General features: G+C 60.5%; 1 protein-coding gene and 1 pseudogene across 3 annotated transcripts; both read right to left on the bottom strand.

The window, feature by feature from the left end:
- Positions 1 to 36: 36 nt before the first annotated feature.
- STK11 (serine/threonine kinase 11) lies at positions 37 to 22,314 on the bottom strand. Of its 3 annotated transcripts, XM_019015203.4 has the most exons (10): positions 20,888 to 22,287; positions 9,599 to 9,682; positions 8,686 to 8,775; positions 7,603 to 7,735; positions 7,391 to 7,527; positions 6,770 to 6,897; positions 6,104 to 6,161; positions 4,940 to 5,127; positions 1,465 to 1,669; positions 37 to 535 (listed from the first exon to the last, which is right to left on the bottom strand). In XM_019015203.4, the coding sequence occupies exons 1-10, from the start codon at positions 21,175 to 21,177 to the stop codon at positions 325 to 327; spliced, it is 1,524 nt and encodes a 507-aa protein (XP_018870748.2). In that variant the 5' UTR covers positions 21,178 to 22,287; the 3' UTR covers positions 37 to 324. The 3 variants fall into 3 exon arrangements, with proteins under 3 accessions (XP_018870748.2, XP_004059689.2, XP_018870749.2); XM_004059641.5 differs by lacking the exon at positions 37 to 535 and having other exon boundaries at positions 1,465 to 1,674; positions 20,888 to 21,926; XM_019015204.4 differs by lacking the exons at positions 37 to 535; positions 1,465 to 1,669 and adding an exon at positions 4,237 to 4,474 and having other exon boundaries at positions 20,888 to 22,314.
- Positions 22,315 to 24,215: 1,901 nt separating this feature from the next.
- LOC101145940 (high mobility group protein B2-like) lies at positions 24,216 to 24,876 on the bottom strand (annotated as a pseudogene).
- Positions 24,877 to 25,978: the final 1,102 nt, after the last annotated feature.

Genomic DNA, 25,978 nt, shown 5'->3' with positions numbered 1-25,978 from the left:
ACCCAGCAGCTCCCAAACACCCCTCACAGCCACAGCTCAAATCCACCTTTTATTTTTTCTTAAAAAAAAAGAAAAAAAAACGGAACCAACCAAACAAAAAACCAAAGCGGCCGCGCGGCTTCCAGGTGGTGCTGCATGCATGGCGGGGTCAGGAGCCTGGTCTCCACACCCGCCAGCTGGTCTGCGGCGGGGCCGCCGGACGGCGCTGGGCGCCCTGCGGAGCACGAGGCCACGGGCGGGGCCAGTAGTCTCCACATAAAGTGCATGGAGGCCGCCTCCCTCCTCCCACGCCCGCCCGGGAAGGCTCGGCCCGGGGCTGCAAAGTCAACAAGCCGCGTGCACTGCCGGGCGGCCGAGGGGAGGGCTGCGCCCGGTCCCTGCTGTCCCCCTGCCCGGCCCTGCAGGGTGCTCCGGAGGTCCTGGGGCGTGGTCGGCACAGAAGCATGGCGGCCACCTCTCCGGGAGGGCGGGCGGGACCGGCAGGAAGACTGAGGAGGGCCCGGCGCGGGCACCTGGCGGGGCTCCTGGACACGGGCTGCAGGGTGGAAGGAGAACGGAAGAGGTCAGCCTGGGCACCGGTTCTCCGCCTCCCGCGGGCCCCTTGGAGGATGGAGAAGCTGAGGTACAGTCACGGGGCTACCGGACTCCTGGGGGGCAGCAGGGGAGGCCAGGGAAGGCCACCCTTGAGTCACTCCCGGGGTACATTAAGTGTGGCCTTTTGCAGTGGGGCCTGGCGGGCTCTGACGCTGGTGGATGGGCTGTGGGCACCCATTTGGGGGACAGACATGTAACTAAGGCGGTGGCCCCGAAAACCTGGGAGAGGGGCTGTGGCAAGGCAGGGGCTTCAGCCTCAGGCCCCCATCCACCCCGCATCCTCGGCAGGTAACAAGGGTCTCTGACACCTCTGGGACTCTGTCTCCCACCCGGGGCTGGGGCTGGGGCTGGGAGAGGAGGCAGGCACACAGGGAGAGACAGGGCAGCGTCCGGCACGACTCAGCCTCAGCCATACTTGGCAGCTGGCTCAGAGCCTGCGGCACCCCGGCAGAGCCATGGAGGCCGCTGCCCCTCCCCACCACCCACCACCCACTGGTGCTCAAAAGCCTCTGGGCTGAGCCCAGCATGAGCCTTTCCTAGGAGCAGCCCGGGCATGGGGAGGGGGCGCCAGGCCCAGGGCAGGGTCCTCGGAATGCACCCACTCTGAGAGGTGGCTGTGAGGACGGCACGCCCCCCCAGAGCCCCGCCACACGTAGGCCTCCATGACCAGCACACTGGCCAGACACCAGGCCCCAAGACGGCACCCTCAACGGGGATTGCTACGTGGCCAAGCCACCCAAAGGCCACATGGCAACTACGCGCAGCCACGTGACAGTCACCATGACTGACTAGCGCGGGCTATGCTCACGGCTGGCTGTGGCATTCATGCGTTGTCCCCACATGCCCCACCCGGGCCCCGCCGCGCCCCACCTGCAGGCGGCCAGCCTCACTGCTGCTTGCAGGCCGACAGCCGGCGGATCTTGCTGCTGGCGGAGCAGGCCTTGCGGGCAGGGTTGGGGGCCCGGCCCTCCGCCCTGGATTTGGTGCTCAGCTGCGCCGCCTCTGTGCCGTTCATACACACGGCCTTGGGGAGGCCCCGGCGCTGTCCACTCTGACTGGCCTCCTCTTCTGGGACCTGTCCTGGGAGGGAGACGGCAAGTGTGGCCTGAGCTGAGGGGCGCACCCCCAGAGCCACAGGGACCTGGCTGGCCCCCACCACGGGGACGCACTTACAGCTGCCACCCAGGCCATGCCCGCCCCCGGGTCAGGCCCAGGTGTATCCAGCCTGAAATGCTGCCCCCCAGCAGCTCTGGGAGGCACCCCCCGGGGCTGAGCCTCCCGCAGATGGCCTGGGCAGGAGTGTCCCCTCCACCACGTCTGTTGCACCTGCCATGGCCCCAGGTGGGACCCCACCCAGGTACTGACTGCAGGCACCTCATGAGTAGGAGGCAAGCTGACAGGGCAGGACCCTCCCGTGCTCCCCTGGGGCACCCTGGCCCATGATTGGTTCTAGAGGCCCAGGAGCCGCCACATGCTCACCTGTGAGGACACAGGAGGGCCAGGCTCAGGCCAGGCATGCGAAATGCCAGCACTGAACCATGCGGGGAGCAGAGCTCAGCCTGCCAGGGCCCCCAGCTGCCCCCAGTCCCTGCTAGCCACCAACCATCACTAGCACTCTGGTGAAACCCACAGGCCTGGGGCTGCCCACCCTGCCCAGGTGGACACTGTTCTCACAATGGCAGGGGGAAGTGCAGGAAGCCTCCCACGTACTGTCCCTGCCAGGAGCCGTGGTGGTTGGCGAGGACTCCGCGAACACACTAGCTGCCGAGCCATCCCCAAGGCCCCTCCCGGGCGAAGTCAGTGGGAGGCCGCCCCGGGCTGCCCCAGAGCTCATGTGCCCAGTGCAGAGCCCCAGCTCCGAGAAGGGACCAGTGGCTGACTCAGCAGCTTCCAGAACTTGCCACACACCCACCCCATGTGCACAGGAAGTCACTAGCTTTAAAAAAGCACCTTGGGCCGGTCGCGGTGGCTCACGCTTGTAATCCCAGCACTTTGGGAGGCCGAGGTGGGCAGATCACGAGGTTAGGAGTTTGAAACCAGCCTGACCAACATGGTGAAACCCCGTCTCTACTAAACATATAAAAATTAGCCGTGCGTGCTGGCGCGCACTTGTAATCCCAGCTACTCAGGAGGCTGAGGCAGAATTGCTTGAATCCGGGAGGTGGAGGTTGCAGTGAGCCGAGATCGCACCACGGCACTCCAGCCTGGGCGACAGAGCAAGACTCTGTCTCCAAAAACAAAAGATAAAAAAACCTTGGTGAGGAGGCACCAACTGCACCCATAGGTCTGAGCTTACGCCCAGCCGTCTCTGGTGGGGTAGACCCTGTGGACAAGGTGCCCCAGCTCTGCATCAGTGGGCACAGCCGCCACTGGGCCCTTGTCCCACCCCACACTCCTGTCTGCACTGGTGCCCAGGATCTAGCCCAAGCCCCTTCCCTGTGATCTGGGTGTTGGCAGCAGGACCCGCATCCTGGGTAGGGACACGTGGGGCCAAAGTGGAGGCACGCAGGGGCCAATGCAGCAGCCCTGGCAGAGTGCAGAAGATGGCCTGACCCGAGGGCGCCGGGCTGTCCTGCCCCAATGCAAGGGGGCTCTGCAGGTCGGGGATGGGGCTCACGCTGAAGCCTGAAGTTGAGCCTGTCTCCAGCATCTGAGCAGTGGGAGGGGCGTCCACCTGAGTACCCAGTACTGAGTACTGAGGCCTCAGCCATGCCGAGTGGTCCGGCGGCCCTTCCCCCTGCTGGGTACTCCTCCTCACCACCCACAGTGGGCTTAGCAGGGTCATGAAAAAGGTGGCCCAGCCCCTGCTCTCCTCCCAGGCACCTCACCCCAGGGCAGCCCAGGTCTCACACAGGCCTGAGGGTCCCCAGGAGGGAAGCCACTGCCGGGTCCTGGCTCAGGGATCCTGGCCTGCAGGGGCGGCCGTGGGGGTCAGCGTGTGGTCCACGTCCCAGTAGGGACTCTGGTGACCTGCCTGGGCTGGCCCTGCCCTAACTGGCCCTCCTGCCTGGGATTTGCCTGGCTGCCCGTCTCAGGGCACCAGGGCTCTGAAAGGCAGAAGACCCTGGGCCTGGGGTCAAATTGCAGCCAGGCCCCAAGGATGGGCACCATGAGGGGCCCCCACCTCCCAGCACACCCCATTGACCAGGGTACCCAGCAGCACCTCCCAATTCCAACAGACCAGACGCAACGGTCGTGGTGCTGCAAATCCAAGAGCCCAGGAGTCGAGACCCTGTGACCCTGGGGGCCCCACACATGCTGTACCCTCCTGGGGGGCCCCCACATGCTGCATCATCCTGGGGGGCCCCCCAGACACTGTACCCCCCAGGGACCCCCATACACTGTGCTCTCGGGGGCCCCCACACTGTACCCTCCTGGGGACCAGCTACTGAGCTGAGCTTAGGGGTTTGATGAGGGGCCCGGGAGTGCTGAGGGACCTAATGGGGGGCTCTCTGCAGGGCCCCCACTATTCTGGGACCCTCGGGCCCGGGGGTGGACCCTGTGCACTGGGTCCTCACATCCCAACCTGCCTGGCGTACCCCCCTTCTCAGGCCGGCCCCTGCCCACCACTTCCCGCTGAAACAGTAAAACAGAGAGCCCCCTCAGGCTCCAGCCCGAGCGCAGCAAGCATCCACCTGCAGATACACTGCAAAACTCTTTATGACACGGCCCAGCCCTGGGCCGAACACAGCCAAGCCGGGAGCATGGCGGGGAGGGGCTGGCTGCCAATGTGGGCCGCCCCTACGCTAAGGCCCTGAGCTCCTCCTCAGGCACTACTGCGGCGCCGGCCGCCAGGCTTCCTCTCCTGAAAGGTCTGAGCCCTCGCTCTTCTGCAAGCCGCGCTCCGCTCTAAGCCCTGCCTCAGACGCCTCCTCGCCACCTAGGGAAGAAGGGCGGTCGGCATCAGGGCCAGCGGGCAGGCCTCAGGGACGACGGGAGGGAGAGCCACTGGACCCTCTCTCATGCCAGCTGTCTGAGGGGCCACCCTGCACCCTGACTCTCACCTACCCTCCCCCGACCCTGGGGCTCCCCCGCCTGCTCCTGCTGGGACTCAGGCCAAGGCCAGTGGGCGGTGCCTGGCTGGGCAGCACCCGGAGAGACGCCTGAGGAACCCTCCTGGCCAGACAGGCCTGGGCTGGTGCCCCTGCTGACCCCACACCTTTCAGCCGTGTCCCAGCGGCCCGCAGGGCGGAGGCAGCCTGCAGGTGGGCTGGAGGCTTTAGGGACGTGGGATTGGCCACCAGAGGGCAGAAACTGTCCTTGTTGCAGACAGGCAGGCACCCTGCTCCCGTGGGACATCCTGGCCGAGTCAGCAGAGCCAGGCAGGGGCCCCCGCCGGACTCACCGGGCACCGTGAAGTCCTGAGTGTAGATGATGTCATCCTCGATGTCGAAGAGGTCCTCGTCCTCGTCCGCGCTGTGCAGGTCCTCCAAGTACGGCACCACAGTCATGCTGCGCCACCGGTCCTTGGTGTCTGGGCTCGGTGGGATGGGCACTGGTGCTTCAGCCGGAGGATGTTTCTTCCGGAACCAGCTGCAAACGCCCAGAAGCAGTGGCGCCCGTCAGGCTGGCACCAGGGCGGTCCAGTTGTCCGACCCAGCTCCTCCGTGCCCAGGGTACCTGCCACACACTCAGGAGCTGGGACCAGGCCGTGCAAGGGGTGGCTGTGACCACAGAAGCTCAGCCATGTCCTCCAGGAGCAGGCAGGCTGACCTGACTCCAAGCCTGACAGATGTCCCCTCCACCCTGAGGCCCGTGTCCCAGGTGGCACTCAGAAGCCAGCACCCACCAGATGGATGCTGGCTGCAAAGCCAGCAAAGGCCAGAAGGAAGTCTGGGGGACCCTGAGCACATCCCAGCCCAGGAGGCTATCGGGGGGCAGCCCCAGTCCCCACCAGGCGCCCAGATGACCCGAGCTGTGCAGAGACCCCCAAGGCGCAATCAGCACCAGCGCCTCAGGGGTCCGGACACTCCCACTCCCAGAGCCGGTCTCAGTGGGTGGCCTCGGGGCTCGGAGGGGCTCCAGCAGAGGGCTCAAGGGCCTCCAGGGGCTGGTGCAGAAAAGCAGAGCCCACAAGGTGAGGGAGGCGGCACTGTGGGGCCTGCTGACCCCGCCCGCTGCTCTGTCTTCCCTGTCATGGAGCTGGGGGCCCTGGGCTGGATCCCAGCCACACCCTGCTGCTGGGAGCCCCAGGAGGAGGAAAAAAAGAGAGGCTCTCGCCAGTGTTCGGGACCAGCTGTGCCCTTCCCGGTGCATCTCCATGCCTAGGGCAGGGACGGACGCACGTCCTCACTCAGACCCCAGTTCAGACAAGGCCTGGGTCTGGCCAGTAACAGGGCACTGCCCAGAGACCCCACTTGGGCCCTGAGAACTGCAGGCGCTGCACGGGGTCTGGCCCCAGCCCAGCCTGGCACCCCCACCACGCCCTGCTCTGGCGCCCGCTCAACCAGCTGCCCACATGGCCGGCCTCCCTGCAGCCTCGGCCCCACTGCCCCCAGGGGCCGCTCACCTGTGCTGCCGGATCTGCCGGATGGAGAACCTCTTGGCCGGCTCATACTCAAGCATCCCTGAGGAGAAGCCGGCGAGGAGCCAGTCAGCTGGGCACAGGCCTGAGACCCCGCCAACCGTCCCCGCCTGCCCAGCCTCTGTTGTCAGGCCCTGGGTGATACCTGGATGCTCCTAAGGGGGGCCCTGCGCACAGGCGGTCTCCCTGACAGAGGCCACTCCACTCCTGGGACATGCCGGGGACAGCCTGTGCGCAGCTGGCAGGGAGACAGGGCTGGGCTGGACGGCCAGGGCGGTTCCATTCTCCCAAGGCCACTGGGCAGATGGACGGACGGCCAGTGCCACCTGCTGCCATGCGTGGGAAGTGCAGCAGGACAAGCCTGACAGACCCTGCAAGCCAGGGAGCCTCCGAGGGTGGGGCTGGGGGAGGTGCAGGGCAGCACTGCCCTCTGGGGTGGGAGTTCGGAGGGTGAACAGGGCCCAGAAGCAGGGTGGAGCTGAGGGACCCGGCAAACCAGGCCCTGCGGGGAGGTCGGCCTCTCCACTCAGTCCTCTCAATGCCTGCTGGGGTCTCGGGGCCAATAGCCCCCCACCTGACACCCCCAACCCTACATTTCTGCACAAAAGCCCCGCCTCCCTGGGGCTGTGGGCAGAGGGACGAGGCTCCCACCTTTCAGCAGGTCAGAGAGCGGGGGGCCACAGTCGCCCGGGATGGCGTAGCTCCCCTTCCCGATGTTCTCAAACAACTTGTAGATGTTGTCCCCTTCGAAGGGGTACAGACCCGTGGTGATGTTGTAGCTTCATTTCGAGGGGAGGGAAGAAAGGCATGGTCAGTCAAGGTGGTTGACGCCCTAGGAGCCCCAGCTCTGCCCCAGGGACGGAGGCGTCCCGTGGCTGCTGGACCAGAGGCCCTGTGGACTCAAGGACACCTGTCTTCACCACCTCCCAGTAGTGGAGGCTACGGGGTAGGAGGGGAGTGTCCTCTGGACCCACCCGGGGAAGGGGCCTGGAGCTGCTGTCACCCGCCCAGCTTCCCTGTGGGGCTCTGGGAGGAGGGTCGGCTGTGCCACTCTGTGAAGATCCCTGACGGGCCAGGCCGCACTTCACACGGGTGAACCACCATCTGCCGTATGAGTTACATTTCCATAAAGTAAGCACCCCCTAGCAGCTGTGGCCAGAGAGGGTCTGGGCCGGTGGCCACGCCCTGCGCCCACAGGCCGGCAGCTGCCCAAGATGCAGAGGCCCCTCAGAGTGTGCGTGTGGCGAGTGCCGGGGGGGCCGGGGCACTTACAGGGTGACCCCAGCCGACCAGATGTCCACCTTGAAGCCGGAGAAGGTATCCAGGCCGTTGGCAATCTCGGGCGGCTGGAAAGCCGGGGAGCCCTGGCTGGTCCGGCAGGTGTCGTCCGCCGCGAACGGGTGCAGTGCCTGTGGCGGTGCCGTGCAGCCCTCAGGGAGTGCCCGGGAGGGGGCGCCCCAGGGCCCCCCCTAGCACGTGCCTACCTCGGCCACGCCCAGGTCGGAGATTTTGAGGGTGCCACCGGTGGTGAGCAGCAGGTTCCCGGGCTTGATGTCCTTGTGCACAATGCCCTGGCTGTGCAGGTACTCCAGGCCGTCAATCAGCTGACAGAAGTACCTGCGGGCAGCACACACCCGTCCTGGGGCCGAGGCCTCCCTGCCCCTCACAGGGGTCCCCTTTGCAGCTGCCTGGGAGCCTCCCAAACACCACAGGCCCAGCTGGGAAGGCACAGAGGTCCAGGCACACAGGACAGAGGAAAGGCTGGGTCCAGCAGGGAGCCACACCTGCACCTTCAGTGACTACCCTCGTCCGGCCGAGCCACGTCTGGCAGGGCCCCGGATGTCCACAGGTCTCATTTTCCTGTGGGCCACAGGCCGGCTGCACCCCAAAGTCTTGCTGGAACAGCAGGCCCCTCCCTGCCCCTGCGGTCCTGCAGCAGCAAGGGGCCCTGACTCTGAGGCCACAGACCTGCATCCAGGAGATCCGGTCAGGGCAGGCGGCTGCCAGCGACGGACTGGAAGCAGGCCGCTGGCCTCAGGCAGCAGGCCCAGCAAAGATGGAGGCGGGAGGTTGGCAGCAGCCCTGCCTGTGGATGCCACACATGGGGGACCCCAAAACTGTTTTTAAAAACTTGGGCCTTTACAAGGCCGGGCGTGGTGGCTCACGCCTGTAATCCCAGCACTTTGGGAGGCTGAGGCAGGCAGATCACGAGGTCAGGAGTTCGAGACCATCCCGGCTAACACGGTGAAACGCCGTCTCTACTAAAAATACAAAAAATTAGCCGGGCGTGGTGGCGGGCACCTGTAATCCCAGCTACTCGGGAGGCTGAGGCAGAAGAATGGCGTGAACCCGGGAGATGGAGCTTGCAATGAGCCGAGATCGCACCACTGCACTCCAGCCTGGGAGACAGAGTCAGACTCCATCTCGAAAAAAAAACAAAAAAACAAAAAAACTTGGGCCTACATGTCAATGAACATCAGGACAAGCAGTGTGGCCTCACGGAAAGGAGCCTGCCCTACCTGGCCCCCGGCCCCCGCCCCACCCTGGCCCCTGCCCCGCGCACGCACCCGTGGGCCTGGCACACCGGGAAACGCTTCTCCGGCACGCTGTCCAGCATTTCCTGCATGCCACACACGCAGTACTCCATCACCATATACGTGGGGCGCTAAGGACACACAGCTCAGGGGGCGGCCCCACTCACAGGCCCAGGGAGCGCGGGGGCCAGAGAAGGGGCTCTGGAGGGACCCTCTGCACCCATCCTGCCCCTCCTCGGGACCAGGGCCCGCCCTGCCCTCAGCCACCCCTCTGAAAAGGCCCAGGGGCCCCAGCGTCCCAGGAGGAAGGAGCCTATGGGGAAGGGGAGGACAGGGCTGACTCTTGGGGCAGCGTTCCTGCGGGGCTCACGTCCCCTACCCTGCCCATGGGCAGGGAATGGTGCCTCCTGGACGCCCCCCCAAGCAGGCTCGGGTCCATGCAGGACGGGCCCAGGGCCCCTGACCGCGTGGCTCAGGGAACACAGCCCCAGCCTCAGGACCACTTCTGGCTCTTGCTCTGGGCACAGGGCCTCAGGAAGCAAAGTCCCCGTAGGGAGGCTGTGCCCATAAGACCCATGGGGGTGTCCACAGATGACATGAGGACACGCCCAGCCACGACCAAAATGGCCCACAACGGTCAGCCTGCGTGGCCTGTCTCAGGCAGACCCTGGCTACACCCCTGGTTAGCCTGGGAGGAGACTCTGAGAAAAAAGGGTCTTGACACCCCACGGGCCCAAGACACAGGGGCCGGGGCTCAGGGCCCCTTTCAGCAAGCTGCGCAGCCACTGCCACAATGGCTGACTTCCGGGGAACCAGGGAAGGCCACGGCCCTCGTGTGCCAGTCTCCTTCAAGGAGACGGGAAGAGGAGCAGGCCTCGCAGCAGGCGGACCCAGGGCCCCAGCCCCTCCCACGGAGGCCCCGCGGCCCCAACACCGGAAAGGATATATTTTCTGCTTCTCTTCGTTGTATAACACATCCACCAGCTGGATGACATTTTTGTGCCGTAACCTCCTCAGTAGTTGAATTTCCCTGGGACAGAGAGGACAGGGGTATATCAGCCGACCCGACGTCAGGATGATGGCCTGGATCCCTGGAGTCGGCCTCCCCACCTCCCCGTGGAAGTGGCGTACCTCCTCCCTTCCCTAGAGAGAAGCTGTGAGTTCACAGTGCTGTGGGAAAGGGCCCTGCAGGGGCCACGCGTCCAGGCTCAGGGCGGTAGGGGGTGGGAGCACAGCGCCCTCCAGTCTGTCATCGGCCGGCGAGGGCTTTGGAGGACACAGTTAGGACACTCTTTTTTTTTTTTTTTTTTTCTGAGACGGAGTCTTGCTCTGTCCCCAGGCTGGAGCACGGTGGCCCGATCTCAGCTCACTGCAACCTCTGCCTCCCGGGTTCAAGTGATTTCCCTGCCTCAGCCTCCCGAGTAGCTGGGACTACAGGCACGTGTCACCACAGCCGGCTAATTTTTTGTATTTTAGTACAGACAGGGTTTCACCATGTTGGCCAGGATGGTCTCGATCTCCTGACCTTGTGATCCACCCGCCTCGGCCTCCCAAAGGACACTCTTAATTGAGCTTTGTAACTCAGTAACAGTTTTGCTTCCTAGAAACCAGACTGCTGCAATGGTAGCATAGATGGAGCCCAGACTGTGGCAGGAGCCAGGGTGAGTTGAAGCCCTCCCTGGTGATGGCTCCGTCACACAGTACAGTCCCACGCTGCCAAGGGCTCCCAACTCCGAGGGTCCCACTCCTTGGAGGGTGGGCCGCAGGTAAGCTGGAAGGATGGCCCATAGGAAGGGGCACGCGAAGAAGGAGACGCCACAGAAAGAGACATTGTGGGGTCCTGCCACACCCACCCGCCTGTCACTGCCCCCTCTGCAGCTGCCGCCCAGTTGGCCACGCCCACCTGCCTGTCACAAGGGTCGGGTACAACAGGCCAGAGAGCACGGCCCCCTCCACAGGCCACAGAGCACAGCCCCCTCTGCAGCTGCCGCCCTGTCGCAGACACTTCATTTCTCCCAGCACTATAGGAGGCCGAGGCGGGTGGATCACCTGAGCTCAGGAGTTCGAGACCAGCCTGAGCAACATGGCGAAACCCTGTCTCTACTAAAAATACAAAAATTAGCTAGGTGTGGAGGTACGTGCCTCAAGTCCTAGCTACTCGGGAGGCTCAGGTGGGAGGATCACTTGAGACTGTAGTTACCTGTGATCATGCTACTGCACTCCAGCCTGGACAACAGAATAAGACCCTGTCTCATAAAAGAAAAAATAAAACAAAAACAAAAATAACGAGGAGCAAGGTCCTCACAGTGGGTGGGCGTGGAAGCATCTGCAGCTTCTCCAAAGGTCTGTTACCCTGTGAGCCAGCAGCTCCACTCCCAGGCACGCACCCTGAGGAACAGCACACGCCACGCAGAAACGGAGCACGAGATGCTCACAGCAGCAGGACGCACAGCAGCCGAGATGTGGAACCACCCAGGGGCCCTTCCACAGACGAGGATAAGCACAGCCCATCCACGCACTCAACAAGACTCAGCCACAAAAACCAGTGAGGCTCTGACTCGAGCCACAGCCTAGCTGCACCTTGACGATGTCACACTGAGACACTAAAGGACACACAGTGTGTGACGCCCTTTTTTTTTTTTTTTTTTTTTGAGACAGGGTTTCCCTGTCGCCCAGGCTGGAGTACACCTCCCAGGCTCAAGCGATCCTCCCATCTCAGCCCCACAAGTAGCTGGGACTACAGACGTGTGCTACCATGCCCAGCTAATTTTTGTATTTTAGTAGAGACAGTTTCACCGTGCTGCCCAGGCTGGTCTCGTTCGAACTACTAGGTTCAAGTCATCTGCCCACCTCGGCCTCGGAAAGCGCTGGGATGACAGGATCCCATTTCTTGTTTTTTTTTTTTTTGGAGACGGAGTCTCACTCTGTCGCCAGGCCAGAGTGCAATGGCATGATCTCAGCTCACTGCAACCTCCGCCTCCCGGGTTCAAGCGATTTCTCCTGACTCAGCCCCTGAGTCGCTGGGACTACAGGTGCCCGCAACCACGCCCAGCTAATTTTTGTATTTTTAGTAGAGATGGGGTTTCACCATGTTGGCCAGGATGGTCTGGATCTCTTGCTCGTGAGCCACCGCGCCCGGCCGACAGGATCCCATTTCTATGCAATATCCAGGACAAGCCAATCCAGAGCTAGGAAGTGGATTCAGAGTGGCCAGGAGCTGGTAGAGGGGATGGAGAGTGACACAATGGGAATGGGGCTTGCTTTTGGGGTGACAGAACGCTCTGGAATTAGAAGTAGTGGTTGCACAGCCGTGTGAATGTACTTAATGCCACTGAATTGTACACTGTGAACGAGTGAGTTGTACAGTATGCAAATTCCATCTCCATAGTTTTTTTTTTCTTTTTTAATTCTTAACAGGAAGCCCAAGCATGGAGCATAAGAAACAGCTGGGGGGCCGGGCGCGGTGACTCACGCCTGTAATCCCGACACTATGGGAGGCCGAGGCAGGAGGATCACCTGAGGTCAGGAGTTCGAAACCAGCCTGGCCAACATGGTGAAACCTTGTCTCTACTAAAAATACAAAAATTAGCCGGGCATGGTGATGGGCGCCTGTAATCCCAGCTACTCAGGAGGCTGAGGCAGGAGAATCGCTTGAACCTGGGAGGCAGAGGTTGCAGTGAGCCGAGATCACACCACTGCACTTCAGCCTGGGTGACAGAGCAAGACTCCATCTCAAAAAAAAAAAACTTGGGGTGTCAGGGGTATCCCACCACCCAGCCTTCCCCACCTCCAGCTCAGGGCTGCCTCTTGCAGGAAGCCTTGGCTCACCTTTCCCTCCCAGTGCACCAGTCCCAAGGCTCACTGCTCACTGCCCTCAGGGCAACCTCAGAAGGCCAAGGCCTGGGCTCTGCCAGGGCTGCAGGCTGTGCTGGGGCTGGGCCTGGACAAGGGGCCGCCAGCTTGGGGAGGGGCTAGGAGAGCAGGATGAAGGGAAAGGAAGGTGTGATGGGGACGGGGCACAGAGGGACACAGTCCCCCAGAAGAGAAGCCAGTGAGCAACTGGTTCCGGCCCCTGGCTGTGCCTGGTGCCCTGCCGGGCTGCCCAGCCCTGAAAGCGTCCCCCACTTCCACTGGTCACCGCAGGCCTGGTCTGCTCGCTGAGAAGCCCTGTGTTTCCGTTCTCTCTGGGCTATGTGGTGGTGGCACCAATTCCCAGCAGGGCCCGGCAAGGTTATTTATAGAACTGGCCGGGGCCTGTGTCCACAGCCTGGCAGGCGCCCAGGGCATTGAGGGGGACGCTGAGGCTGAGGCTGGGCTCAGCAAAGGCCCCGGGGCCCAGCGCCTTCCTGCCTGCCAGGCTGCTCAGGAGAGCTCGGGGTGGGCCCGAGAGGCCCGGCTCAGCCCCAGATCCCCTTGTTCCCCAGGGCTCTGTGTGCCCCTAACCTCCCCCGCTGATGAAGGTCACAGGCCATTCCTGGGAAGCAAGACTTGCCTTCTATTCAGAGGAGATGCGGTGGTGGGGGTGCGGGGAAGGTGCTGTTTTCAGACAGCAGAGGCCAGATGCTCGGACGCACAGGCCCCAAGAGCCTGATGCTCCACCAGGAGGCGAAAGCACCGCCTCCCTCAGCAGGAGCCGGCTACCGGCAGGGAAGGTGGCCCAGGACACTGTTCCAGCCTCCTCAGTGGAGCTGAGGGAGCCACGGGCCTTCAGGTCCAGCACCGCTCTGGCCCACCTCCTGCTGCCTGTGCAGGGACCACCCCACACCCACCCAGGCTCCAGCACAGTCCTAACCCTGAGGAGGGGCAGTGAGGCCAGGAGCTCAACCTGCATGCAGCCTCAGAGCCTCGTGGGGGCCGCTCGGGAGGCTGCACGGCCCTAAAAGCAAATGAGGGTGGAGGACTCCCTCTCGGAAACCTCCCTGCGCCGGCCACCACCTGCCGACACCATGTCTCCCCCACGAGCCCTCATTCTACAGATGGGGAAACAGGCACAGGAGGACCTGCCCTCACCGAAGGTGCCCTGCCCTGCCTCCACCTCAATGGGGACACTTCACAGCAGCAGGACGCACAGCAGCTGAAACGTGGAAGAGCCCAGGCGCTCCTGAGCAGGTCAGCATAGACCAAGGGACACTGGGTTGTCTGTTTAATTAAAAGGAACCAAGGCATTCTGCGCAGGCACGTGCGTCCCCCGATTTATGCCAGGGGAGGAGTGGGGGTGGAGCCGCCCCCGCCTGGTGGCAGTCACCTCCGGGATGCTGGGTGCACATCAGCTTCTCTAGATCGCCAGGCTTCCTCTGACGTCTCCAGCCAGAAAAAGAGCAGAAGAGGAGGCCCAGCGAAACCTAAGAGCTTGGCGAGGAACAGGAAGAGCCTCCAGGAGGGGGAAGCCCGGCTCTTGGGGCATCGCCAGCCGCTCCAAGTTGCCACGTTAGGGGCCTACTGGGCTTGCCCAGGCAGCATGGACTGTTTAGCTGACTTGTTGATTAGCAGGACAGGAAATAGGAAGGAGAGTCATAAACGCCACTCAAGCTCACAGAGAGGTGGGGCTAGGAGCCTCCATCTGCCTAGAAACAGATCATACAGGGAAGAGATGGGCCCGGCCCTCGTCCCGGCCTCCCATGGCTCAGAGCAGGACTGGGAGGCACATGGAGACCCAGGAACACCCAGCTCCAGACCCGCGTGCCCTAGTCCCTGAATCCCTCCTGATGCGGCTGAAACAAGGCCCTCGAGGATTCTAGAGGGACGCCGGCTGAGCACACGTGCACCAAAGCAGCCACAATTCACAGGCAGAGGCGGGAGCAGCCCAAGTGTCCAGCCACAGATGAGCAGTCAAACGCAGCGTGGCCCTCCACACACTGGAACGTGACGCAGCCGTGAACAGCAGAGAGGTTCGGACCCAGGCCATGGCACGGATGCCCCTTGAGGACAGCACACTCCGTGAGACAAGCCGGATGCAAAAGGCCACGCGGTGTGTGACGCCACTCGTGTGAAATGTTCAGGACAGGCCAATCCAGAGGCAGGAAGGGAATGCGTGGGTGCCGGGACTGGGGAGGGAATGGGGAGTGATGGCTGACAGAGACGGGGTTTCCTTCTGGGGTAACAAGAATGTTCTGGAAGCTGATAGAGGTGATAGTTGCACAACTCTGTCAATGTACTATATGCCACTGAATTACACACTTTAAAAAGGTGAACTTTGCCGGGTGCGGTGGCTCACGCCTGTAACCCCAGCACTTTGGGAGGCCAAGGCAGGCGGATCACGAGGTCAGGAGATCGAGACCATCCTGGCTAACACAGTGAAACCCCATCTCTACTAAAAATACAAAAAAATTAGCCAGGCGTGGTGGCGGGCGCCTGTAGTCCCAGCTACTCGGGAGGCTGAGGCAGGAGAATGGCGTGAACCCGGGAGGCAGAGCTTGCAGTGAGCCGAGATCACGCCACTGCACTCCAGCCTGGGTGACAGAGCAAGACTCCATCTCGGAAAAAAAAAAAAAAAAAGGTGAACTTTAGGCCCAGTACTATGGCTTACACCTGTAATCCCAGCACTTTGGGAGGCCAGGGAGGATTACTTAAGGTCAGGGGTTCAAGACCAGCCTGGGCAACACAGCAAGACCTTGTCTCTATAAAATAAAAAATAAAAAGGTGGGCCGGGCACAGTGACTCAAGCCTGTAATCCCAGTACTTTGGGAGGCCGAGGCGGGCGGATCACAAGGTCAGGAGATCGAGACCATACTGGCTAACACGGTGAAACCCCGTCTCTACTAAAAATACGAAAACAAAATTAGGTGGTGGCAGGCACCTGTAGTTCCAGCTTACACGGGAGGCTGAGGCGGAGCTTGCAGTGAGCCAAGATCGTGCCACAGCACTCCAGCCTGGGGGACAGAGCGAGACTCCATCTCAAAAATAAATAAATAAGTAAATAAATAAATAAATAAATAAATAAATAAATAAAGGTGAACGTGGCGAAGCAGTGGCTCATGCCTGTAATCCCAGCACTCTGGGAGGCCCAGGCAGGCGGATAGCTTGAGTCTAGGAGTTTGAGACCAGCCTGGACAACATGGCGAAACCCCATCTCTACAAAAAACTAGCCGGGTGTGGTGGCGCACATCTGCAGTCCCAGCTACCTTGGGGGCAGGAGGGTCACCTGAGCCCAGAGCTATGATTGCGCCACTGCACTCCAGCCTCGGCGATACAGTGAGACCCTGTCTCCAAAAAAAAAAAAAAAAAAAAGGTGTTAAGAAAATTGAGTCCAGTTTGAGCGATACGGTGGCGTTTGTGGGACATACGGGCCGTCCAGCCGCCTCACTGATTCCTCGACAGCTACAGCAGCGCCCCAGATCCTGGGAGAGGAACCAACATTCCAGGCCTGCCCCAGCTGGCTGGGCACCGGAAGCCCACTGTGTGCACAGCCCAGAACCCCCAGTGGACCCATCACCCCCGCTGTTCTGCGGCTGCCCAGCCCCTGAGCTCCCGCTGGGTCTCAGAGCTGTCCCTCCCGCTGCCCAGAGAGGGGCACAAACAGAGGCCTCGAGGACACCCAGGCCTCACATGGCTGGCGCAGGGGCCTGAGCAGATGCTGGAACCCCATAAAGGCCGCCTGGGATGTAAAGACCTACAAAGTCCAGGACTGACTCCCAGCTCGCGAAAATCCTCTTTACCATAGGTCCAAGCATCTGCCAATCATCGCCGCAACCAGGCACACTGAGTGCCGCCCACCTCCCACCTCCTGGCTGGACACCGCGGGGGCGGTGCGGATGGGAGAGCCACAGCCCGGATTTGGGCCGGTTTCCTACGGCAGCGGTGATTTTCACATTTCCAAACAGGTAGAAAGACAAGACACGAAAGCACAGTGTTTTGCAACAGGTGGAAGTGACAGGAAAGGGGAGGGCCGTGGGACACCGCCAGGCTGTGCGCTCACGGCAGCCCTGGGTGCCTCTGCGGAGGCTCCACAAGGCGGGCACACTCCCTGCCTTCGAGCCCACTCTCACTGGGGTGGAAAGCGGGAGGGAGGCATGGCGGCCTTCTGCCTGCACCTCCCCAGAACCCCACTGTGGGCTCCACAGCAGCAGCTAGCCGTGCTGTCCCCTGAGAAGCACGGGGAGTCGGGCTGGGTGCAGGCTACCCTTTCCAGCCCTTCTCTGCTCCACCCTAGGAACCCACTGCCTACCAGAAACAGCCTATGGCACTGATTTTATTTTAATTAATTGTTTTTTTGAGACACAATTTCGCTGTTCTCTCCTAGGCTTGCCCACCCTGGAATGCAATGGTGCGATCTCGGCTCACCGCAACCTCCGCCTCCCAGGTTCAAGCGATTCTCCTTGCCTCAGCTTCCCGAGTAGCTGGACTACAGGCGCCCGCCACCACGCCTGGCTAATTTTTGTATGTTTAGTAGAGACGGAGTTTCGCCATATTGGCCAGGCTGGTCTTGAACTCCTGACCTCAGATGAAGTAGCTGGGATTATTGGCATGCGCCATCACACCTGGCTAATTTTTCTATTTTTAGTAGAGAGAGGGTTTCACCATGTTGGCCAGGCTGGTCTCAAACTTCTGACCTTGTGATCAAACCGCCTCGGCCTCCCAAAGTGCTGGGATTACAGGCATGAGCCACTATGCCCGGCCCCGGCCCTTTTTTTTTTTCTTTTTTTTTTGAGACGGAGTTTCACTCTTGTTACCCAGGCTGGAGTGCAATGGCATGGTCTTGGCTCACCGCAACCTCTGCTTCCCAGGTTCAAGTGATTCTCCTGCCTCAGCCTCCAGAGTAGCTGGTATTACAGGCGTGCGCCACCACACTCAGCCAATTTTGTATTTTTAGTAGAGACAGGGTTTCACCATGTTGGTCAGGCTAACTCCCGACCTCAGGTGATCCACCCGCCTTGGCCTCCCAAAGTGCTGGGATTACAGGCATGACCGAACATGCCCAGCCCTCTTTTTAACTCATTGATGCTTTTTGGAACTTTCCTATTTCTAATAAGATTATACTTTTTGCCGGACAAGGCACGGACTCCAGGGCTGCCTTTCTGGGAAGGAAGGGAAGGGACGGGACTCATGCCGGCTCCATCTGCCCCAACCCACCCTCCTTGGTGATCGCCCACGCTTTCCACACCAACTGGAGGACCGGACGCCTGAGGCTTGTCTGGAAGGTTCCAGACACTCGCTGCGAGACACAATCTGAGCGGAGTTTATTAAGCTTCCCACACACAAAGGAGGCTTTTTCCCTGCAGCGCTGGCAGCAAGGCTGGCCAAGGCCTTGGGCCTCAGGGCTGGGCAGTGGACACCCCTTCTCCTTGACAGCACTCTGCACATGGCAGCCTCCAGTCAGAACACACCAGCTCCCAGAATAGGAGGACCCCCTGGCAGCACCCAGGGGGCTGGAGGAAATGCAGTGGCTCCTAAATCACAGCTGTAAGCGGGGCAGCTCCTGATGGCAGACGGTGACCAGGAAGGGACAGGGCTCACCCCTCATCCCAGGGGGCCCCGCAAGGGCAAAGCCGTTACACACTCAGGGCCAGGATGAAATTGGACGCTGAACACTAGTGAGGGTGCATCACTCACTTCAAGGCAGTGGGGTCAAGCTGTGGGTAGCTGCAACACACAGTCCAGTCCAGGTCCTGCCAACCCCTCTGCCTCCCTGCCTCTGTGTTCCCTCCCGTTCTCCCAGGCACTGGGCCAGACTACGTTCCTGCAACCCTCTTGCCTGTCTCCACCAAGACCCTCAGGCTCCGCCCTACCGTTCAGGTGCTCACCTGAGCTCCCAGGACCTCCTCCACTGACTGTTCAGGAAAGCAGGGGGCTCACTCTCACAGTCAGGCTTCCACCCCCCAGCGTCTGTCTTCCCATTGACCCTGCATATACATTTGTCAAAACTCAAGCCAGATTTATTGATTTATTGATTTATTGATTTATTTTTGAGAGAGTCTCACTGTGTCGCCCAGGCTGGAGCGCAATGGTGCGATCTCGGGTCACTGCAAGCTCCGCCTCCCAGGTTCCAGCAATGTTCTGCCTCAGCCTCCCGAGTAGCTGGGATTACAGGCACGCACCACCACACTCGGCTAACTTTTGTATTTTTAGTAGAGATGGGGTTTCACCATGTTGGCCAGGCTGGTCTCAAACTCCTGACCTCAGGCGATCCGCCGACCTCAGCCTCCCAAAGTGCAGGGATTACAGGCGTGAGCCACCGCGCCCGGCCCCTAAGCGTGGGTTTCTCACTGCTGGAAGAGAGACTGTCACTGGCCCGTTTAGAAGGCACCTGCTACCCCCAGCACAGGCTCTGCCTAGCCCCTGACCAACCCATCTCACAGAGACCAGGCACAGGCAACTGCTCCACTGACTCAAGGCACTGGCCACGCCTTCTACCCGGGTCCAGACTGGGCACTGAGACATCAGAAAGGCCTCGTGAAAACACGCCCTTCCCAGCCGCTCCCATTTAACCCTGACTGCTCCAGCTCCAGAGTACAAACTTCAGAGCCTGTGCCCCTGGTTTCCGCATGTCACAGCCCGCATGCTGATTAAGAAGCGTGCTGGCCGGGTGCCGTGGCTCACGCCTTTAATCCCAGCACTTTGGGAGGCTGAGGCAGGTGGATCACGAGGTCAGAAGTTCAAGACCAACCTGGCCAAGATGGTGAAACCCCGTCTCTACTAAAAAAAAAAAATTAGCTGGGCACGGTGGCAGGCACCTGTAATCCCAGCTACTCGTGAGGCTGAGGCACAAGAATCACATGAACCCAGGGGGCGGAGATTGCAGTGAGCCAAGACCACTCCACTGCACTCCAGCCTGAGCAACAAGAGTGAAACTCCGTCTCAAAAAAAAAAAAAAAAAAAAGGCCGCACGCGTTGACTCACGCCTGTAGTACCAGCACTTTGGGAGGCCAGGGCGGGCGGATCACGAGGTCAGGAGATTGAGACAATCCTGGCTAACACGGTGAAACCCCGTCTCTACTGAAAAATACAAAAAATTGGCCGGGCGTGGTGGCAGGTGCCTGTAGTCCCAGCTACTCGGGAGGCTGAGGCAGGAGAATGGCGTGAACCCGGGAGGCGGAGCTTCCAGTGAGCCCAGTTCGCGCTACTGCACTCCAGCCTGGGGAACAGAGGGAGACTCCGTCTCAAAAAAAAAAAAAAAAAAAAAAAAAAAAAAGTACATGAGCCCCAGGGCCCCTGAGCGGGAGAGAGGTGAGAGCAGACACGGCAGGAGCCCCAGGGCCCCTGAGCAGGAGGGAGGTGAGAGCAGACACCGCAGCAGCCCCTCCCCTGACCTCCTTCCAAGGTCATGGTGCCCTGCACAGGGTGTCCCTGCCAGTCCCTCGAGGCCTAGCCCAGCAGATAAGGTCCTTTCTTGGAAACAGGAGGCAAAGTTTTGAAAGTTAAGAGGGCTGGGAGAGGAGCAGGGCCTGGGCAGGGCCCGCCAGGCGGCGGCAGGTGCAGCGTGTCTGGTTGCGATAAGGCAGGGACACCCCCGGCCACCCCCACCAGCTGGGAGAGGCTCAGGCCGGCCCGTGCTGCCCTAGGTAGAAGCTTCTCCGCGCACAGATGCAGAGGCGTCCGGGATGCCCAGGGGCAGCCCCGTGCCTGAAGAAGTCAGTTGGAAAAGTAAGGTCTTCCGGATGCAATTCGGGAGGGAGGCACAGTCCCCCTCGGGCAGGGCTTCCAGCGCCGGGGGCCAGGGATGCTTCCAGCGTCACATCCCTGGCAAATGAGGAAAGGCTACGTTTCCCTCCTGCTGACTGATAAGCCGGTGCAAACAGTTATTTTTGGCAGCCCAGGGTTCCCCTCTGACAGGATAAACAAATCACATTTCGCCTGGCCCCGGTAACGGCCACACACTGCGCAGAAAACGTGTTGGCGGCCGCACACAAACTCTCGGGGCCCAAACAAACACAGGCTGATTCCACTGGGCGCCTCTGCTCCTTGGACAGCTGGGGGAGCCAAGGGGCTAGTCTTAGGGGATTGGGGGCCGCTCCCTTCTCAGGAGGGTTTCACTACCAGGGCATTTTGACTGGAGTCCAAGAGCCCATGCAAACGCACGCCCCGCTGCGACAACTGGCCTTGCCTGAGTGAAAGTCCGTAACGCAGGCCCCCAACCACGCTCTCCCTGGCACGGAGGACACAGGCGCCAGACGGGTCCAGCTCAGGGTGTTAAGAGGAAGTAAGGGAGGGAGGGAGGAGAGAAGGAACGAAGACAGAATCATCAGCACAGTGACTGGCCCGGCCCGGCCCGGCCCCGACCCCAGCAAGCCGTACTTACTTCTTCACGTTGGCCTCCCCGTTGGGGATCCTTCGCAACTTCTTCTTCTTGAGGATCTTGACGGCCCTCCTGCACAGCGTCTCCGAGTCCAGCACCTCCTTCACCTTGCCGTAAGAGCCTTCCCCCAGCAGGTCCCCCATCAGGTACTTGCCGATGAGCTTGGCCCGCTTGCGGCGCGGCTGGTAGATGACCTCGGTGGAGTCGATGCGGTGGATGAACGTGTCCATACCCACCGACATCAGCTCGCCCTCCGTGAACATGCCCAGCTGCTGCGGGTCCACCACCTCCATGCTGGACCCAGGGTCCTGGAGTCCCGCCGCCAGCCCTGAGTCCGCGGGTGAGCGGTCCTTCCTTGTGTTCCGACTTCCCTTCTCCAAAATTTTACAAAGAAAAAAGAAAAAAAAAAGGCAACAAAAACCCCAAAAGGAAGAGAAAAACCCTTCTTCAAACAGAAACGATTGTTCTACACGTCAGTCCCGGCTGCGAGTCCAAGCCCGGTGCAGGGTCTGCGGACCGGCGGGCACCGGGCGTCCGGGACGGCGGCTCAGATGCGAGTTCCAGTGGGACCCGGGCCTCAGAACTGGGAGACGGCCCGGTCAGGGTCAACTTCGTCCTCAGGGACCCTAGGGAGGCCGGCCGGGGCTTCTCAGTGCTAGGTCATCCTCCGGGGACCTCAGGCCCACGGACAAGCATGAACACGGCCGAGCGCAGTCTTCTCCGGGCCGCCCATCCCACAGGCCGGGTCCGCGACGTCGCTACCCCCCGGGACCCCCACACCTGGAGAGTCCAACTTCGCTGGGGGCGTCTCCGGCGACGCCTCGGTCCCACCGCCTGTCCCAGGAGCAAACGCTCCGCCGCGGACGACCGAGCGGACCTCCCGGGGGGCGCCGACTCCCGCCGACCCGGGCGAGCGTTCGGGGGGCTGGGGGCGTCCGGGAGGCCTCCCGCCGCGGCCAACAGCTCCGCTCAGGGTTGGTCGCTGCCCGGCGCCCGCGAGGGCCCGCACTGGGCGCCCCCCGAGCCGGCCCGCGACCCCCAAGGTGGTCGCCGGGGCCCGGCAGGCGCCCCCCTCCCCACAAACGTCTGCCCGAGCGCGCGCCCTGCCCCGAGTGCCCTCAGCGTCCGGTCCGCCGGGCGGCGCGGCGACGGGGGCTCCACGGGGCTCCCGGCGGCCGAGGCGGCGCAGGCCGCAGGCTCCGGGCCGGGGGGTTCCCGAAGGTGCCGGGCCCCGGGCGGCGCGTCCCCCTCGCCGCGGCCGCCGCGCGTGTGGAGGAGGCGGAGCGGCGAGGGGGGCCCAGCCCATTCAAGGCCGCGGCAGCAAGTGCCGCCACCCGCGCTCCCTTCGCCGCCCCGCGCCTCACTCGCGGGCGCCCCGGGTCGCCTCCCCCTTCCGCGCCCGACACGCCGCCGCCATCTTGTTTACCTCCCTCCCCCTCCCTGCGCCGCCGCGGACACCGCACGCCCGGCCGCAGGGCACGCCTCCTCGCGAAGACGACGTGCCCACCCGTTGGTTGAACCTGCCATCCCCGGCCCTCTGCCCGCCCCGCCGCCGCTGACGATTGGAGCGTTTGGACCCGGCCGGGCGCCCGAGCGGGGATTGGTCGGCGCTTGGCCCCGCCCGAGGGGTGGATACAGCGCGCTCATTGGTCCGCGGAGACGCCCGTCATGGGCAGGGGGCGGGAAGCAGGCATGGGGAGGCGAGGCCACGGCTGTGACCTCGGTGGGGCTCGGGAAGGGGGTCGTAGGTCAGGGGTGCCAACGGCCTCCCTGAACGGCCGCAGGGTGGGCTGAGCCCAGTGGGCGGGAACCTGGGCTTGCGGACCTGGAAGGAGCGGGGCCACCCCTGCCAGAGCCCCTCCCCCGGATCCCCCTTTGGGGCGAGGTCAAGGGTCAAAAAGTAACCCAAAGTGGCCAATTCCAGTCAAAAATCCTTGTTTTGAGCCACTCTTGGACCAGGGGAAAGAGAAACGCTCAGGGCGGCCTCTGCCCTATCGGAACTCATGGGGGAAGCCTCAGGACAGCGCTGAGACGAGCCCAGCGGGGGCTTCTCGTGAAAAACAAGAGTTGCCAAAATATGGCTTGATAAGGTTGAAACTATTGAACCCTCCTGTGCTAGCCCCGTGTCTTCCACCTTTTCCTGCACTAGGGCCAGGTTGTTTAGCTGGAACAAACTATCTTGGTACAACCTCCGCCTCCTGGGTTCAAGCGATTCTCCTGCCTCAGCCTCCCCAGTAGCTGAGATTACAGGCGTGCGCCACCACGCCCGGCTAATTTTTGTATTTTTAGTAGAAATTACAGGTGCATGTCTGTAATCCCAGCTACTCAGAAGGCTGAGGGAGGAGAATCGCTTGAACCCGGGAGGAGGAGGTTGCGGTGAGCCGAGATCGTGCCACTGCACTCCAGCTTGGGCAATAAGAGTGAAACTCCGTCTCAAAAAAAAAAAAAAAAAAGCTCTCTCCCAGAAAACTGAAGATGAAGGAACACTCCCCAACTCAAACTTATTTTGGTATCTCTTTTCTGTACTGATTGCTGGCTCACACCCCAACTTCTTGGAATCTGGAGATAATGCTGGATAATTGGCATCGGTAGGTCCCACGCCCCTTCAGAGAACTGCAGGACACATGGAAGTGACTCAGGAAATACTTGGTGACCATTACAGAAAGAATCTTTGAAGATGGATTCTCCGTTCAAAGCCCACCTCCTCCAAGAACCCCTCCTAGTCATTCTCTGAAGTGCCTGGACGGAGATGTGCTGTGAGTGCGAACTACACACGGAATTTCTTTGTTTTTTTGATATGCATAATTTTATTACAAAATGTTAAAAAATGCAACATCTTAAAAAACGCAAGATGTACTGTTGATACTAATTCCTACAAGTTTGCTGTGCTGCCATACACAGTAAATTTTTAAAAAACCATTAAATATTTAGGGACATTAGGCAGGGTGCGGTGGCTCACACCTGTAATCCCAGTATTTTGGGAGGCCGAAGCGGGGGGATCACGAGGTCAGGAGTTTGAAAGCAGCCTGGCCAACATGATGAAACCCCATCTCTACTAAAAATACAAAAATTAGCTGGGTGTGGTGGCGTGTGCCTGTAATCCCAGCCACTCAGGAGGCTGAGGCAGGAGAACTGCTTGAACCAGGACCCGGGAGGCGGAGGTTGCGGTGAGCCGAGATCACGCCATTGCACTCCAGCCTAGGCAACAAGAGCGAAACTCTGTCTCAAAAAAAAAGAAAAGAAAAGTATTTTCTGTACAGAGAATCTTATGGGCTATACGAAAATTTGTACAGTTTTATACTGAAGCTAATACTGAGCTGCACTTGAATTCCCATTCTTAGGAAAACAAGCACACTGCACAAGGCATCATTAAAGGATAGCCATTTATTCTTCATCTTCACCCTCTTCCTCCTCATCTTCATCTTCCTCCTCCTCCTCTTCTGGTTTGTTCTTCTTTGAGCCCTTCTTTCCTGCTTCACTTTTGCCCTTGGCACGATATGCAGCAATACCCTTTTCATATCTCTCCTCTAGCTTAACTGCTTTCTGTTCATATGGTTGTTTATCTTTGGCCGACTGCCCAGACCACATTTCACCCAGTTTCTTTGCAGTTTCCACGACAAATAGGCCTGGGTGTCCACTTTTGATCTTTGGGCGATGTTCAGAGCAAAACAGGAAGAAGGCAGATGGTGGCCTTCTAGGAGCATTGCGATCCTTTTTCTTTCCTTTCTTACCCTTTCTTACATTTCGGAGGAATGTAATTTTTAATCTCCCTGTCACAGCGAGCTTTGTCACTTTTTGCCTTCTCTTCAAACTTCACTTCTCCTTTGCAGACGTGGTCTTCCATCTCTCCAAACACTTCTTGGAGAATTCCACGAAATTGACGGAAGAGTCCGGGTGTTTCTTCTTGTGCTCTTCCTGGCAGGTCTGCGCGAAGAGGGCATACGAGGACATTTTGCTCCTCGGTTTGTTGGGGTGTTCTTTACCCATGGGGACAGAACAGCGTCCACCTGGTGCGAGTTTTTCCTCAGAGTCCCGCAGAGCACCCGGACCCAACAGAGACACTTCCCTCCACACTGACTCTCTTATTTTTTTTGAGATGGAGTCTCGCTCTGTTGCCCGGGCTGGAGTGCAATGGCATGATCTTGGTTCACTGCAACCTCTGCTTCCCAGATTCAAGCAATTCTCCTGTCTCAGCCTCTGGAGTAGCTGGGACTACAGGCATACACCACCATGGCTGGATAATTTTTGGATTTTCAATAGAGACAGGGTTTCACCATATTGTTCAGGCTGGTCCCGAACTCCTAACCTCAGGTGATCCACCTGCCTCGGCCTCCCAAAGTTCTGGGATTACAGGCATGAGGCACCATGCCTGGCCTACACACTGAATTTCCAAAGTTAGAAAAATAAAAAATGGGCCTGCCAGGCACGGTAGTTCACACCTGTAATCCCAGCACTTTGGGAGGCCGAGGCGGATGGATCACCCGAGGTCAGGAGTTTGAGACCAGTCTGGCCAACGTGGTAAAACCCTGTCTCTACTAAAAATACAAAAATTAGCCAGGCGTGATGGCGGGCGCCTGTAATCTCAGCTACTTGGGAGGCTGAGGCAGGAGGATCGCCTGAACCCGGGAGGCAGAGGTTGCAAGGAGCTGAGATCTTGCCATTGCACTCCACCTTGGGCAACAACGAGACTCCGTCTCGAAAGAAAAAAAAATGGGCCTGGTATGGCGGCTCTTGCCTGTAATCCCAGCACTTTGGGGGGCTAAGGCAGGTGATCACCTGAGGTCAAGCGTTCAAGACCAGCCTGGGCAACATGGTAAAACCCCCGTCTCTATTAAAAATACAAAAACTAGCCAGGCGTCGTGGTGCCCGCCTGTAATCCCAGCTACTCGGGAGGCTGAGGTAAGAGAATCGCTTGAACCTGGGAGGCAGAGGTTGCAGTGAGCCAAGATCGTGCCACTGCACTCCAGCCTGGGCGACACAGCGAGACTCTGTCTCAAAAAAAAAAAAAAGGCACAAATAAAATATCTCACTGGCCAGACACAGTGGCTCACGCCTGTAATCCCAGCACTTTAGGAGGCCAAGGTGGGCTGATCA

This window comes from Gorilla gorilla, chromosome 20 (assembly GCF_029281585.2).
Source record: "Gorilla gorilla gorilla isolate KB3781 chromosome 20, NHGRI_mGorGor1-v2.1_pri, whole genome shotgun sequence".
NCBI lineage: Eukaryota > Metazoa > Chordata > Mammalia > Primates > Hominidae > Gorilla > Gorilla gorilla.
The sequence above is the reverse complement of the archived record's forward strand: the minus strand, read 5'-3'. Positions and strand labels throughout refer to the sequence as shown.

Excerpts from the sequence above, each read along its gene's own strand:
- STK11 (XM_019015203.4), bottom strand. The coding sequence starts at position 21,177 with ATGGAGGTGGTGGACCCGCAGCAGCTGGGCATGTTCACGGAGGGCGAG. Across the intron at positions 6,898-7,390 it reads TGGTCGGCTGGGGTCACCCT|CTACAACATCACCACGGGTC; the intron begins GTAAGTGCCCCG and ends CTCGAAATGAAG. Across the intron at positions 1,670-4,939 it reads TCAGGACTTCACGGTGCCCG|GTCCCAGAAGAGGAGGCCAG; the intron begins GTGAGTCCGGCG and ends CTCCCAGGACAG.